Consider the following 13,180-nt stretch of genomic DNA (forward strand, 5'->3'; position numbering starts at 1 on the left):
AAATTAAATTAAAATTAAATGAAATGTAATAAAATAAAGCTTAAAACTCTCTTTTCAATCAAACATTTTTACCACTGAGACTTCTGGGGTTGGTACAAGGCCAGGGGAAGGGGTACATGGGGAAACACGGCCCCGGTGGTGCAGCGTCCCTGCGCTGCCCTCTTGCTCGCACGTGCAAGGAGCCCAGGGGAGCCAGGCAGTCTGGGACCACTGTTTGGGGCATTCTACCTGCAAATCTGGGGCTGGTCCCAAAAACACTGCCCCAGCCGGGGGAGAGCTGCGGTGCCGGTTCAGAGCAGCCTCACGCAGACCCAAAAATGCCCTTTGGGGCCCTCCAGGGCGCCCAAAGCTTTTGGTGGTTTTAAATTTGAAGAAAGAAAAGACAAGCGAGGGTTTGGTATCTTGAAAACCTTTTATTTTGTCACTATTCCGTAGTAGCATAAATAATAGGCAACGACAGCACATGTAACGGAGAGACGGGGAAGCGTCGGGTACGGGGCACAAGGGGACGAACAGGGAGGAGAAACCAGCGCACAGTGCTGGGCAGCTCAGCCACTGGACTCAGTGAAAAGAGAGAGAAAAACGAGCAGAATTTGGTTCTTTCCCTGTGCTAGAGGCCTGGTTCACAACCACGGTGACCGTACACGTGTGCTGCGCCCGTCGAGCCCTTCCCCGGGGCACTGGCACGAGTCCCGTCTTGGGGGAAAGGAGGAGGTGAAGTCCTGCTTTGCAGAGGGCTAAGGAGCAAAAAATCCCTCTCTGTCTAGGAAACCCAGCCTCTGTTTTCTTTTTTTATTATTATTATTTTCTCTCCTTTTTTTTTCTTTTCTTTTTTTTTTTTAATCTTTTTTTTTTATCTTTTTTTTTCTTGTATCTTTTTTTTATAATTATCTTTTTTTTAATCTTTTTTTTTCTTTTATCTTTTTTTTCTTTTCTCCTTTATTTTTTTAATCTTTTTTTTTTTCCTTTCTCCTTTTTTTTTTTTTTTCCTTTTTTTTTTAAATTTTTACAGGCTTCAGAGGCGAGGTCCGCGTGCAGCCGGGCGGGTGCGCAGCCAAGGGTTATGGACACAGCCCTACCCACCCCACGCCACCCCCACAGACCCCATCCCAACCCTACAGCGACGGGCATCGCTGTCACACCTTGCATAGGAGAAAATCAACGGCGAGGCACCGGGGGCGCTTTCCTAGGGTCCCTCGTGCTCAGCCCAGCCCCGACGAAGCCGACGCTGCTCGCCTACCGACTCCGAGAAGCGAGGGGGTGCAAGCACTGCCCGGCTTCCCTTCATGCAGTAGCCACTCAGAGCGTGGAGGCCGTTTTTTAGCGCTAGACGAGGCTACGAGGACGTTTTTTCCAGTTAGCATCTGGGCTCTTGGCAGGTCGCTCGGCTTCTGGCTCATATTCTGTGTAAGTGGAGACGATAAAATTAAAGAGCGAGTATAAACGAAGAAAGTTTATTTATAAAACGTCCCTGGAAGTTAATTATTCTTCGGGCTGTTGCGTAAGTTTTTCAGTTCCAGCTGTAGCTGGCGGATGCGGATGTCTTTCTGCGAGAGCTCGTCCTTCAGCCGCCGGATCTCGTCCTGCTGCCGGAAGAACATCCGAAGGAGCTGGAAGGAGAAAGGGGCAGGAGCTGGAGGGACGGATCCAGCTCCGTGCCCCCGCGGCGTATCCGAGGTGCCGCAGAGGAATTTCCCCCTCCCAGCTCGGTGAGAGCCTCACACGGGAGGTTTGCAGGCACGAGAAGAGCGGAGCCCTGCGGGGATGCGCCCAGCCGTGCGCCCCCAGCTCCTCCCCGTGTTTTTTCCTGGGGAGGATTTCGGGAAAAGCTTTCAGGAGCGTAACGCCGCTCTGCCAGGCGCCGTGCTGCAACGGGGGTAAAATGCTCAAAATGGGGGTAAAAATGGGGGAAACCCCAAACCCAACCATCCCTGTGGCTGGGTGCTCCTGGGCTGGATGGGGCCGCGCGGCGCTGCCCTACCTCGTTCTCGGTGCGGGGCGGCACGTTCTCCAGCAGGTCGATGCCGTTCACCACAACGCCCTTCTTCTCCCTCACCGGCGCCTTAAAGACGATTTTGGACGTCCTCTTGTAGCCCTCCTTCAGCGACATCAGGATGGGATCTGGGGGGCAGAGCGGGGGTGAGCAGGGGCTGCTTTTGGGGCTCCCCCCTAGGATGATCACCTGCAACCCCGGCGCATCCCCACACAGAGACCCCCACGGACACCCCCGGCACCTTTAGGGTTTTACCTCTGTTCACCCCGCTCAGCCACTCGTCCGGTGTCAGGGCCGGCTCCGTTCCCGGGGTCATGGGGTAGATGTCCTCTTGGTACGTCTCCGACTACAGACACGGGGAAATAAAAGCAGCAGCCTCCATAAAGCTGATCCCAAACCCATCCAAAGTGCTATGAGCAGCGGCTCCTTCCCTCAGCATGCAGGCACGCAGCCGCACAGCGGGGTTACAAATAATATCAGGTGTTTACCCCATTAAGTCAAATCAGAAATAAAGCCTCCGAGTGATGCCCGTTTAGCTCACGCTTTGCAAGAAAATGATACGAGGGCTGCACGGGGCCATACGGGACCTTCAAGGCCTTGGGGAGAAGCTGCACCAATTTTGAGCACCCCGGGGTGCTCCCCAGCCCCAGCCGTGTCCTCACACCCCCCCCGCACGCTCCCTGGGGACTCACCCTCCTTGGCACGATCATGGAGATGGGCTCGATGAGCCCCTTGAGGGTGACGAGCTTGTAGAAGCGGAAGACCTCGCAGGCCGACACGTCCAGCCCGTGCTTTGGCATCACCCCTGTGGACGAGGCGTGGAAGATGACTCCCCCCGGGCAAAACCCCCCAAGTGCTGCAAACGCTGGGACCCAGCCAGCTCCACGGCGTGCAGGACCCCAAAAGTCACGGTTCTTCATCAAAAGACCCAAACCCTCACCGAAGGCACCCTGGGTGTGCAGGCAGGACCACACCGGGGGCATTTGGAGGGGGAAATGGGAAAGGGACGAGCACTAAAAGGGAGGAAAAATCCCAGGAATCGGCAGCTGAGGTCACAATTACCTACACCGTTTAATTAGGCACTTTCTGCCAAGCCACTTTTGGCACGTTCGGGTTCGGCAGCGGGGGGCGAGCGGCGCGGCAATCCTTACCCAGTCCTTTCTGCGGGGCCGGGGAGCGAAACTCCATGAGATAGCTCAGGTAGGGCTTCTCCGAGCCGATCTCGTAGTACCGAATGTTGCCGTCACCCTGGAGCGAGCGCGGGAGGAGGGCAGGGTTAGGGTTTGGTTGGGGATGGGGACGGACAAAGACCCCGATAGCAGCCCCCGGCCCCCAGCCTCGCCGGGCGCACCTTGCCAGCCAGGTACAGCATGTGTGTGTCCGCGTCGTAGAAGGGGAAGAGCAGCCCCGAGAGCCCGTCGATCTCCTCCTCGATGAGGGGCATGGCCAGATCCTCCTGAGCAAGGGGAAAATCCCAATTAACAGCCTGGCACTGAAGGTGTCCGGGGACAAACCCAGCGCCTTGCCCCGCGGCACCATGGCAGGAGATGTCCCGGTCCCCAGCTTGGGGGTCTCCAGCGAGGTTTTGTCATGGATGGGGCCCTCCCAGCCCCCCAGTATGGGATTTTGGGGGTTTAAACACCCCAAAGGGCTGGAGGATGCGGGGCTGGGATGGGGCCTGGCACCAACCTGGTCCCACAGGGCGATCTGCCGCGTGTTCCAGCGCGAGACCCCGGTGGTGAGCAGCCGCTTCGTGCTGCCCAGGAACACCACGCGGTTGACTCGGTGGTTCTTGCAGCTGGCTTCCTGCAGGACAGGGCAGGACAGGGGTCGGACATCCCCAAGAAACCACCGTTTTCCCCTAAACAACCCATTTTCTCCCCCTTGATTTCCATCGCGTCCCACCACGTCGTGCTGCGAGCACCCCGTGGATGTCACCGTGTCTCGGTGGGGTTCCTCCCCGTGCCCCCGTCCCCAAACCCTCCCCGGGGACCCCGCACCTGCAGCACCCTGCCGGAGCGCGGCTCCACCACCCGCAGCTTCTTGTCCTTGCAGGTGGTGGCCAGCAGGCTGCCGTCCGTGTTGAAGGACATGCAGAGGATGACGTCCGTGTGGCAGTCGATCATCTTGACGGGCTCCCCGATGTCCAGGTTCCAGATGAGGACCTGCAAGGAGGGGCAAGGCTGCATTTTGGCCACCCTAAGATCTATTTTGGAGCTGAAACCGCTCGCTCAGCCCCTCCAGAGCTCCTCGCTCACCCTTCTGGAGCTGCTTCTTGTGCCAAATCCACCCAGCTCCAGCCAGTGGGCACCAAGCACCGTGCGCACGGGCACTTGGCCACCACCAAGGGGGGATTTTGGACACCGGGATCCAGCTCCAGCTGCTCACAGGTGCTCCCCACTGGTGCCACGGCATCCTGCATGGTCTGGGGCTCACCTTATAGTCGTAGCCCGCGCTGAAGAGGATGTTGTTGGTGGTGGGGTGCCACTCCACCAGGCCGACACGCCGGCTGTGCCCGTACAGCTCCAGAACGGCCTCTGTCATGTTCCTCTTCAGGCCACCCTCGGGGATCTCCCATATCCGCACCTGCAGGACGGGGTGCGTCTATGGGGGGCTTTGGAGACCCCCCCGAGGTCCCTGTCCCCCACCCGGAGGCACATCAGAGGTTTTCAAACAGGGAAACACCGGCCAGTTACAAACTGGGTGTCAGGGAAGGGATAAAACCGGGTGCATTTTGCCCCAAAATGCCCCTTTCTGCAGGGAGATGTGTGCTGCAAAAATGGCACCACGCTGCAGCCCCCAGCATTTCAGCAGCACTGCAGAGGGAACCGGGGGCTGGAGGCTCTGCCGTGCTGCTAATTGTCCCCTGGTAATTAATTAACGAGCCTTGTCCCCATGGGGGAGCCGTTACCGAGCAGGGACCTCGAGGTATTTGTGGACGGGGGGTTGACAGCGTGCCCATGGCAGCACCCCAGGCGTGGGGTGGCATCAGGAGCGGGGAGCCCATGGGGACCGTCCCCTCCAGCACGTCCCAGCAGGGGACAGCCCCGGGGACAATTAATTTGATTTCCCAGGTTAATGACACAGCGCTGATGGCTCAGGAGGCCTTCCCAGCACCTCCTCTTCCCCCACAGCTCTGCGTAGATGTAATCAAAGGTGGGAGACAGCTCTCCGTGATTCATGGCCACGCTCTGATTTTTTTTCCCCCACTCAAAATCTTCCTCAGCAGGCTTTGGGCTAAGAAAAAACGCTGGTACACTGAGCTGAAGGGGACACCTGAGAGGTTTTTGCCTGTTTTTTTGCACGATTTGCCCATTTCTCTGTGCCCAGGACGCGCGGAGCCAGCCCCAGGTGTCCCCGCTCACCGAGGTGTCCTCGGAGCAGGACGCGATGATGTTCTCGATGAAGGGGTTCCACTTGATGTCCAGCACATTGCCCTGGTGGCCGCACACTTTGGGGTAGTTTGGCTCGATCCGGCCTGTCTGTAATTCAAAATAAAACGTGTGTAATTTAGCGATAAAGGCGAGCTTTCCAGGCTGGAGCTGTTCATCCAAGGAGGGATTTTCCCTCGGCGTGGCTCAACTGAACCCTGCAGGAGAAGAGGTTTTTGCAAACAGGGCAGCTCCACGTGAGCCCCCAGGCATCTGCAGGGGGGGACAGCACTGAGCGGGGATTTTAGGAAGAAATCTCTGTATGGCCACCCAAAAAGACAGGAAAAAAGGGCTGGAAGAGACTCGAGAGGCACCGAACCCATCCCTGGGAGGATCATTAGGTGAATTAGGGATTATTGGGTACGTTCCTCCTGAACGTCACAGGCAATGTTGAATAAGGCTCCACTTAACAAATCCCCCGTGACTTTGGGACCACAAAAACCCTTGCTTAACGATGCCAATAACGCACCAGCTACCCCAGGCCGTTTGAGGTGATCCTTTCACGTGGATGGAAACCCTGGCAAGGCTTTTAGGATGGTCCAGCCTCACCGGCTGGCCAAGGGCAGCGGCAGCAGACAAGGGCACCCGGCACAGCCCGACGCTCAGCATCCTGCTGTACCAGCACAAAAACTCCTCCTGACCCCACAGCCCCCCCCCGTTTCCTTCCCCTGGTCCTTTCTGCATCCCTGGGTACCCACCAGGAGGGGGTGGCAAGCTTCGGAGCGTGCAAACTAGGTCAGCGCGACACAGCCGCTGAATATTTCATAGCCCTTCCAGCTCTGACCTTTCGGAGTATCGAGCTCCTGGCTTCATTTAACACAAGCAAAGCAGTGCAGGGAGGACACCGAGCTGCACTTTTATGTGTCCGCAGCCAAGGGCAATGGCTAGGAGTGCTCTGCGCGGCCGGATCGGGCCCAGCAGCTCGCCCTTGCACCATCGCCGCTGGGAGGATTTATCCGAATTAATTTGCTCCCAGGGAGACGCAGCTTGCTAATTGCACGGTGAAGCGGGGACGGTCGCGGATCCCGGAGCCTGCTTTCCATCAAGCAGTGATGCTGCTTTTGGACGGCTCGCCTGTAGCATGACAGTGCAGAAAACCATCACGCGAGGCACTGGGAAGCACAAGGAGAAGTGGCCCGCGGCCAGCAGGCGCTTCCCCAAATGCCCCCAGAGCAAAACCCAGCCCCGCAGCTTCCCTTGGCACACCCAGAAACGAGCATTTCAGCTGGAAGTGCAAAGCGAACCGGAGAAGAAAAGCTTTGCACACAGAAATCCCTGCGCTCTGCAGTTTTTGTTCAGGATCCACCCTGCGAAACGCCGGCAGCTCCAGGCGGCCGCACGCTCAGGGATGCGCACCAGGCTGCTGCTGCTGCTGTGCCAGGGGAAATCTCCCCCCCTGGGGGCTGCTTGCCTCGTAAATTGGGGTTATTTGTACAGCGAGGAGCCAGTTCTTGCTCAGATTGAGGGAGCAGCTCTAAGGCATCCCTCCGTCACGGCTCAGGTGTGAGATGAGAACCAGCCCAGCCTTACGGCACGGGGATGTGGTTGTGTGGGCAGCTCAGTTATTGGGGAAAAGGGAAAAATCAGGTGCCTGCTGCTGTTCCCTTCAATTCTAACACATCCACACATTTTCCATGCCCATGGCAGGGTCATCGCACCACTGCCTCTGCCCTTTGGCGAGGTCCCTTCCCAATATCCATCAATGCCAGGCTGGGTTAGGGTGGCCCCGTGATGAGCACCGAAGGACGCACCGCATCCTCCTCCAGGTGCTGAAAGCATCATTTGGGCGTGCTCTGAGCACCTAAGTGTTCATAATTCTGCTCTGAGCACCTAAATATTTATAATTCTGCCCGTCTGCCACAACACAGCAGTGAGAACTGCTCCTTGCCTGGGGAGAGAGAGAGCCCCGGGGTCAGCCGCTCCCGTTACCATGGGCTTTGTGTTTTCCCATGGAAAATAATAATAATAATAATAATAATAATAATAATAATAATAATAATAATAATAATAATAATAATAATAATAATAATAATAATAATAATAATAATAAATTATAGTAAATATAATGAATAATTTATTATTATATTAAACAGCCAGGGAGGAGCTGTGGAGAGCTCAGTCCTGCACCCCCAGCCCTGGAGGTGGTGCGCTCAGGGCCCCATCCTGCACAAGAGCATCGCCTGCAGCAAGGCCCAGCACGTGCAAGCTGCAGGGATGCAGCCCAGGGTCCAGTGTGCCAGGTTGGGAAGGGAAACACCGAGGCGAACCCCAAAGGTGGAGAGGAACGCAGCAGCCACCGCGCTGCATTAGTGCCGAGCTCGGCCGCCTGGTCGCAGCCAGCATCCCCCTCCCTCCTGCCACCTCCCGGGAATTAATGGGATGCCAGCACGGCTTTACGGGCTATTATATTAAGTATGACAGCAGCCATCACCTCCCCGAACAGCGCAGATTATCTGGTTTTCCCCCCCCCTTTTCCCATTTGCATTAGCACATCACTACACCCTGTCTGGAGCAGGGATGCGCGCAGCAGCTGCCGAATTCCGGGAGGACAGACCTTTTAACTGCACGAGTTAATGGGCAATCACTTTAATTCTGGGCAACCAGCTGAGTAATTTTCTTTGCGAAGTAGATTTGATGTTTTTTGTCAAAATTCATTAGGCTTTCAGGAGGACAAAGCGGGGTTTGGTTACTAGTAGTGGTTTCTATCCAAGAAGCCAGGAGTTCTGATTAAATCAAGCCCGGGGCAGCAGTGGGCTTGTTCCCATGCCCAGGTTCACCTCCGAGAGGAGAAGGAGCCTCAGGCTGAGTGGAAGCAGTGAGAATAGTGGCAAAAAGGAAAGAAAAATTAAAAAAAAAAAAAAAAAAAAAAAAAAAAGCAGGGGTTCAGGTCACAGTTTCCCAGGCTGCCGTTCCCGGAGGCACCTTGGCAGCAGCGCGGCGAGCTGCAGTGAATCCTAATCCTAAACCAAAACTGGGTCCCTGCCTCGGGCTGCCCGGAGCTCCGTGACCCAAATACCAGCTCCTCAGGGGGACAGACGGGCTTTGCCCCCAGGCTCTGGCATTTTCAGGGCAGGGACTGGCAGGAGCGATGCCTCCTGCAACCGCAGCCGCCCAGAGCCTGCCCTCGCCTGGATGCTGCAGCATTTTGGGCAGGAGGGATTGAGAAGGGCTTTGTGCTGTGCCTGCAGGGAGAAGGGGAAATAAAGGGCAGGGAATTGTGCAGGTGGCTTCATTCGGTCACCTTGCTGCAGATCCTTGCTAAGGAAGCTTCCCCCGGGGGTGGCTCAGGTGCACCAGCAGCATGCCGAGCCCCAGGATGGGCAGACACACGGCCCCAGGGCAGGGACCACCACCCCTGGGATGGGAAAAGCCTTTCTCCTCCTTCAGGATTTCCTTACAAGCTCTGTGAATTCTCCAGGCGCTGCTGGGAGTAATTCTGATGCCTGAGTCCAGCCCAGCACAGCCCCAGGGTCCCTTCCAGGTTCTCCTCCTCGCCTCCCCCCGCAGCTCCCCGACCCCCTGCCGGTTGTGCAGGGATCAGGGGAGGGCTGCCCGAGCTGCCCGGGATTTGCAGGGTTTCCTTGGAAATCCTTGAGTACACACAGGTCTCTAGTGGCCGAGATTATGAGTAAATACATTTGTGGCTGTCTCCTTTAAACGAGGTCTCTCTTCCTCAAGAACCAAAAGAGAAGAAAATCACTCGGATTTGGCTGGCCTGGGGGAGGCCCCCGCTGATTTGGGCACACACAGGGGTCACCGCAGGTGACTCGGTTTTCATTAGGAGCCAATTCCAACTGAACCAGCACAGGAAGGAGAGAAATTGGATAAATCCTTGGCAGGGACCCAAAAAAGCCATGGCAAGCCATGCAATGCCAGCACCAGACCCGGGGGTTCGGAGAGCTGCAGGCACAGCAGGGCACCGCGTCTGCACGAGGAGTTGTTTGAGCAAGGAGGGGGCAAGATCCTGGGCAGCTCGGCCAGGGGAGGAGGTGCACTGAGAGACGGCAAAAAAATATATATTTTGGGGGAAAACCCCAAAGGAAATTCCCACGTGCAGATGGAAGGAGATGTTCCTGCCCGACAGCTGAATGAAGAGATGCCCCAAGCCTCTCCCCACCGCCCTTCTGCCAGGATGCATGTGGCCAGAGCAGCTGAAGAGGAAGAGGAGGAGGAGGAGGAGAAAGAGGAGGAGGTTGCATGGAGAACACGCACACCACCACCTCCCACCACACTCAGCAGGCACACGGCTGGAGAGCAGCAGCTGTGCCATCGCAGAGAGCTGTGAGAGAGCCTCCTCCAGCATCCTCCAGCCTTCTCCAGCATCCTCCACTCTCCTCCAGCATCCTCCATCCTCCTCCAGCCCCCTCCAGCATCCTCAAACCTCCACCAGCCTCCTCCATCCTCCTCCACTCTCCTCCATCCTCCTCCAGCCTCCTCCATCCTCCTCCATCCTCCTCCAGCCCCCTCCATCCTCCTCCAGCCTCCTCCATCCTCATCCATCCTCCTCCATCCTCCTCCAGCCTCCGCAGCCCCCAGACTCCAGCGGGCGCTCCCCGGCGCTGCACGAGGACCCCGTCTCCTTTATGCACAAGGCAACCGTGCGAGGCAGAGCAGGGAAAGCAACCCACATCGCTGCTTTGCCGGGACGGAGGCTGAAACAGCAGCCGCTCCCCTCGTGCCATATAAATACTCCGGTGGGCTAAAAACATCCATCTCCTGCCCAGCCACACTGCGGCACATCCGTTATCCAAATTTGGGGTACCAGAAACTCCTCCAGCCACGCCAGAGCTGAACGCCGGCCAGCAGAGCCAGGCGCACGGACAGCGCTTTGCTCCGACGAGGAGCCGCAGCCTGGCTGCAGAGGTATTTATCCGCACCATAAAAGCAGCAGCTGGGATCAAGCTTGTTAATTAAAAAGACAAAAGCCCGCGTAATGCTGCCGTTAAATGGGATTATGGACACTAAAAATACCCCCCCTGCCTGCTGGGAATGGAGAGCCCGGGACTTTTCTCTCCGCTTTAGCCGGCAGAGGGTGCAGGCAGTGCCCGCAGGGCTGCACCGAGCGCCTCCGGCGGGGCCCCCCCTCGCTGCCCCCGGTTTGTGGGGGGCACCTCAAGGCCAGATGGGGCTGCAGGGGGGCAGCACCCGGCCTGACCCCCCCCAACTGCTCCCCGGCACCCCCCTGGGACCTGCTGGGACGTCTGCGCCCCAGGGCAGAGCATGGCGAGGAGGTGACTTTATTCTGTAAACCTCAGGGCTTTTTATTATTTATTATTATTATTTTCCCCTGCTCATCTCTTGGTTAAAAGGAGATGTTTCCCTCCATCCAAAATCAGGCACAGAAAAACCCACAGAAGCATCCCGGGGCGCTACGGGGCCAGGCACACAGCACAGATTTGGGGACCCCCAGGTTTTGGTGCTTGGTCCCTGACACCAAGCAAAGTCCTTTTGTGCCAGCCCTGGTTAACGAAGGGACGAGCACTAATTGCGGGCAGCTCCTTGCTGCAGGGTTCGGGCTTTGCTCTCCCCCAAGGACTTTGGGGACACGGCGGGGGTGTCCCCATGCCCACCCCACGGGCACAGCGGCTCAGCCCCACACGAGCCCAGCTCCACGAGCAGCCCGGGACGGGCACCAGCGGGTAAACAACGCCTCCTCCTCCTGCCTCTCCCCTTCCTCCCGGCACAGCCAGACGACATTGTCCAGCCCCGGACAATAAGCTGCTTTTTTTACCCCTGCAGAAGCAGAAATCTGCGGCGCCAGGAGCCAGGATTCTGCAGAGGCTGCCCCATATCCCCCCCCCGCAGCATCTCCCAGCACGCTGCGTGCCCCCAGCCCTGCCCCGTTAATTTGGGGCTGCCCAAAGCCCCAGCACCCCAACAGCTCCAGGTCCTGGGCAGCCGTGGTCCAGAAACCCGAAGATGTAAAAGCCCCAGTCTGTGACTTGCACAGCACAATTAAGGCCATTCTGTGCCAATCAATCAACCAATTAATAAAGTGTTTACAACGTGGACACAGCGCTTCTGTTTTTTCTAGGATATTTAAAAAAACGGGCCAAAACCTGGCTTTCCCACAACCCCACGGCTCCTCCTTGCTCAGCGCCTTTGCCCTCACATTCTCACTCCCAGGATGCTGCAAAAGGGGGTTTCTTCCCCCAAAACAGAGCCGGGTAGCCCCAGGTTCCTGCTCGGGGACGTCCCAGGCCTCCTGCATGAGGTTTTTCTTCCCAAGGAGCCGGGTTTGGCTCCTGCTGAGCACCCGAAGGCAGGCTCACGGCTGAGGGCCCAGCGCCTCTGATGTGCCGAGGAACATATGGCCCGCCGTATGCAAATGCATTGTCACTCCCCGCACAAAGCAGAGGGGTTTTCTGGGGAAGATTTCTGGCGAGAACAGAGGGCAGAGATGTAGAAAAGGGAAAAAAAAAAAATAAAAAAAAAAAAATTGGAAAGATGGCAGCAAATCAAACCCTGAGCAGATCCGCGGTATCTAGGTTACCTTAATTACGTTCGGCTAAATATGGATGCCAATTAATTAGATGGCTGCCGATTTCCAAAGAAAATTAGTTTACTCTTAATGAGCTAATCAGTTCCTATTTAAAATAAATAAATAAATAAATAATGAAATGATGAGGTTGTGCCAAGGAGCGTGCAGCCACTTGACACGGAGAGCCAAGGTCTGCTCCGACGGTCCCGTGCGAACAGGTTGCGAGCGGCACCGCGCTCCCTCTGCTCCCATCCTGCTGGGATTGCGCTCGGTTTGCCAGGAAAAAATGGTGATTTTCTGGCAATCCCGGGTTAACAGCTCGGGATTTGGGGCCTCGAACAAGCAGAGTGTGCATGGGCGCATTCAGCGCCTGGGGCTCGGTGCCTGCAACGCCGCAGCGCGGGGCAGGGGGCAGAGATGCAGGCGGCAGCGCTCCGACGGCTGAGGGAAAGCTCCTTGTTTGCAGAATATTAATAAGAGTCAAGCTGTGCGCTGCAATTAAAACGCTGATTATAATTTCTTCCATCTGTAGCCGGTGCTACTCGAGAAATGAAATAAAAATGCAGAAGAGGCGCGGACTTTAGGTGGGGAGAAGCGGCCGCTCCCGACAGGGCGGCTTCTGCGGAGCCGGCTGAATTATTTCGGGGGGGTTAAAGCTGCATCAAGGAGAGATGCACAGACCCGTGCGGACACTCCTGCAAAGAGCTGAGGGAAGCTTTCGTGGGGAAGTGAAAGCCCCATGCTGCAGGGGGAAGGAGTACGTGCTGCAAAGAGCACCAAAATGTGCTGGGTGCCTGTGCGCAGTGCTCCGGGCAGCTTCAGCTGCAAACCGGCCCCCAGCACGGCACGGGACGTGGCTCCCAAGCATCAGCTGCTCATGAGGGGCTGCAGCTTGGTGATGAAGTCCTAAAAATAAATCCTGCTGGGGGTGGCACTGCTGCAGCGCACGGAGCAAACGCCCTGCTAGAAAGGCTTTGGGGACAGCGACGTCCCCGGGGCCAGGCGTTCCCTTGCTGCAGGACAGAGAGCTGATGGAAATGAAAGAGATGGATCGGGTGTGGTTTTGTTCCTCCTTATCTTCCCCTCGTTGGCTCTCTCCGTATCACTGGGACGTCACAAGTGGCATTTCTGGAGCTGCTGCGGATGAGTCAGAGCTGGGATCTGGGCAGCCACAGGCTGTGCCGAGCTGTGCCGAGCTGTGCCGAGCTGAGCTGAGCTGTGCCAGCTGAGGATGCGGAGCTCATCTGGACCACGGTGGGCACAGCCCGGCTTTAA

At 56.9% G+C, this 13,180-nt stretch overlaps 1 protein-coding gene across 2 annotated transcripts in view; it reads right to left on the minus strand.

Moving 5' to 3' along the window:
* Positions 1–393: 393 nt before the first annotated feature.
* The window catches only part of CORO2B (coronin 2B), a 29,400-nt gene continuing 16,613 nt past the window's right edge, over positions 394–13,180 (minus strand). For both annotated transcript variants that reach the window (XM_068696418.1, XM_068696417.1), the window contains 10 exons: positions 5,359–5,475; positions 4,430–4,579; positions 3,994–4,158; positions 3,683–3,799; positions 3,345–3,449; positions 3,145–3,241; positions 2,686–2,798; positions 2,249–2,339; positions 1,982–2,121; positions 394–1,610 (listed from right to left, as the gene is read on the minus strand). In XM_068696418.1, the coding sequence (XP_068552519.1) occupies positions 1,479–1,610; positions 1,982–2,121; positions 2,249–2,339; positions 2,686–2,798; positions 3,145–3,241; positions 3,345–3,449; positions 3,683–3,799; positions 3,994–4,158; positions 4,430–4,579; positions 5,359–5,475 (1,227 nt within the window). In that variant the 3' untranslated portion in view covers positions 394–1,478. The remainder of the gene's footprint in view (positions 1,611–1,981; positions 2,122–2,248; positions 2,340–2,685; positions 2,799–3,144; positions 3,242–3,344; positions 3,450–3,682; positions 3,800–3,993; positions 4,159–4,429; positions 4,580–5,358; positions 5,476–13,180) is intronic.

Source organism: Anas acuta, chromosome 12 (assembly GCF_963932015.1).
Source record: "Anas acuta chromosome 12, bAnaAcu1.1, whole genome shotgun sequence".
NCBI classification, from domain to species: Eukaryota; Metazoa; Chordata; class Aves; order Anseriformes; family Anatidae; genus Anas; species Anas acuta.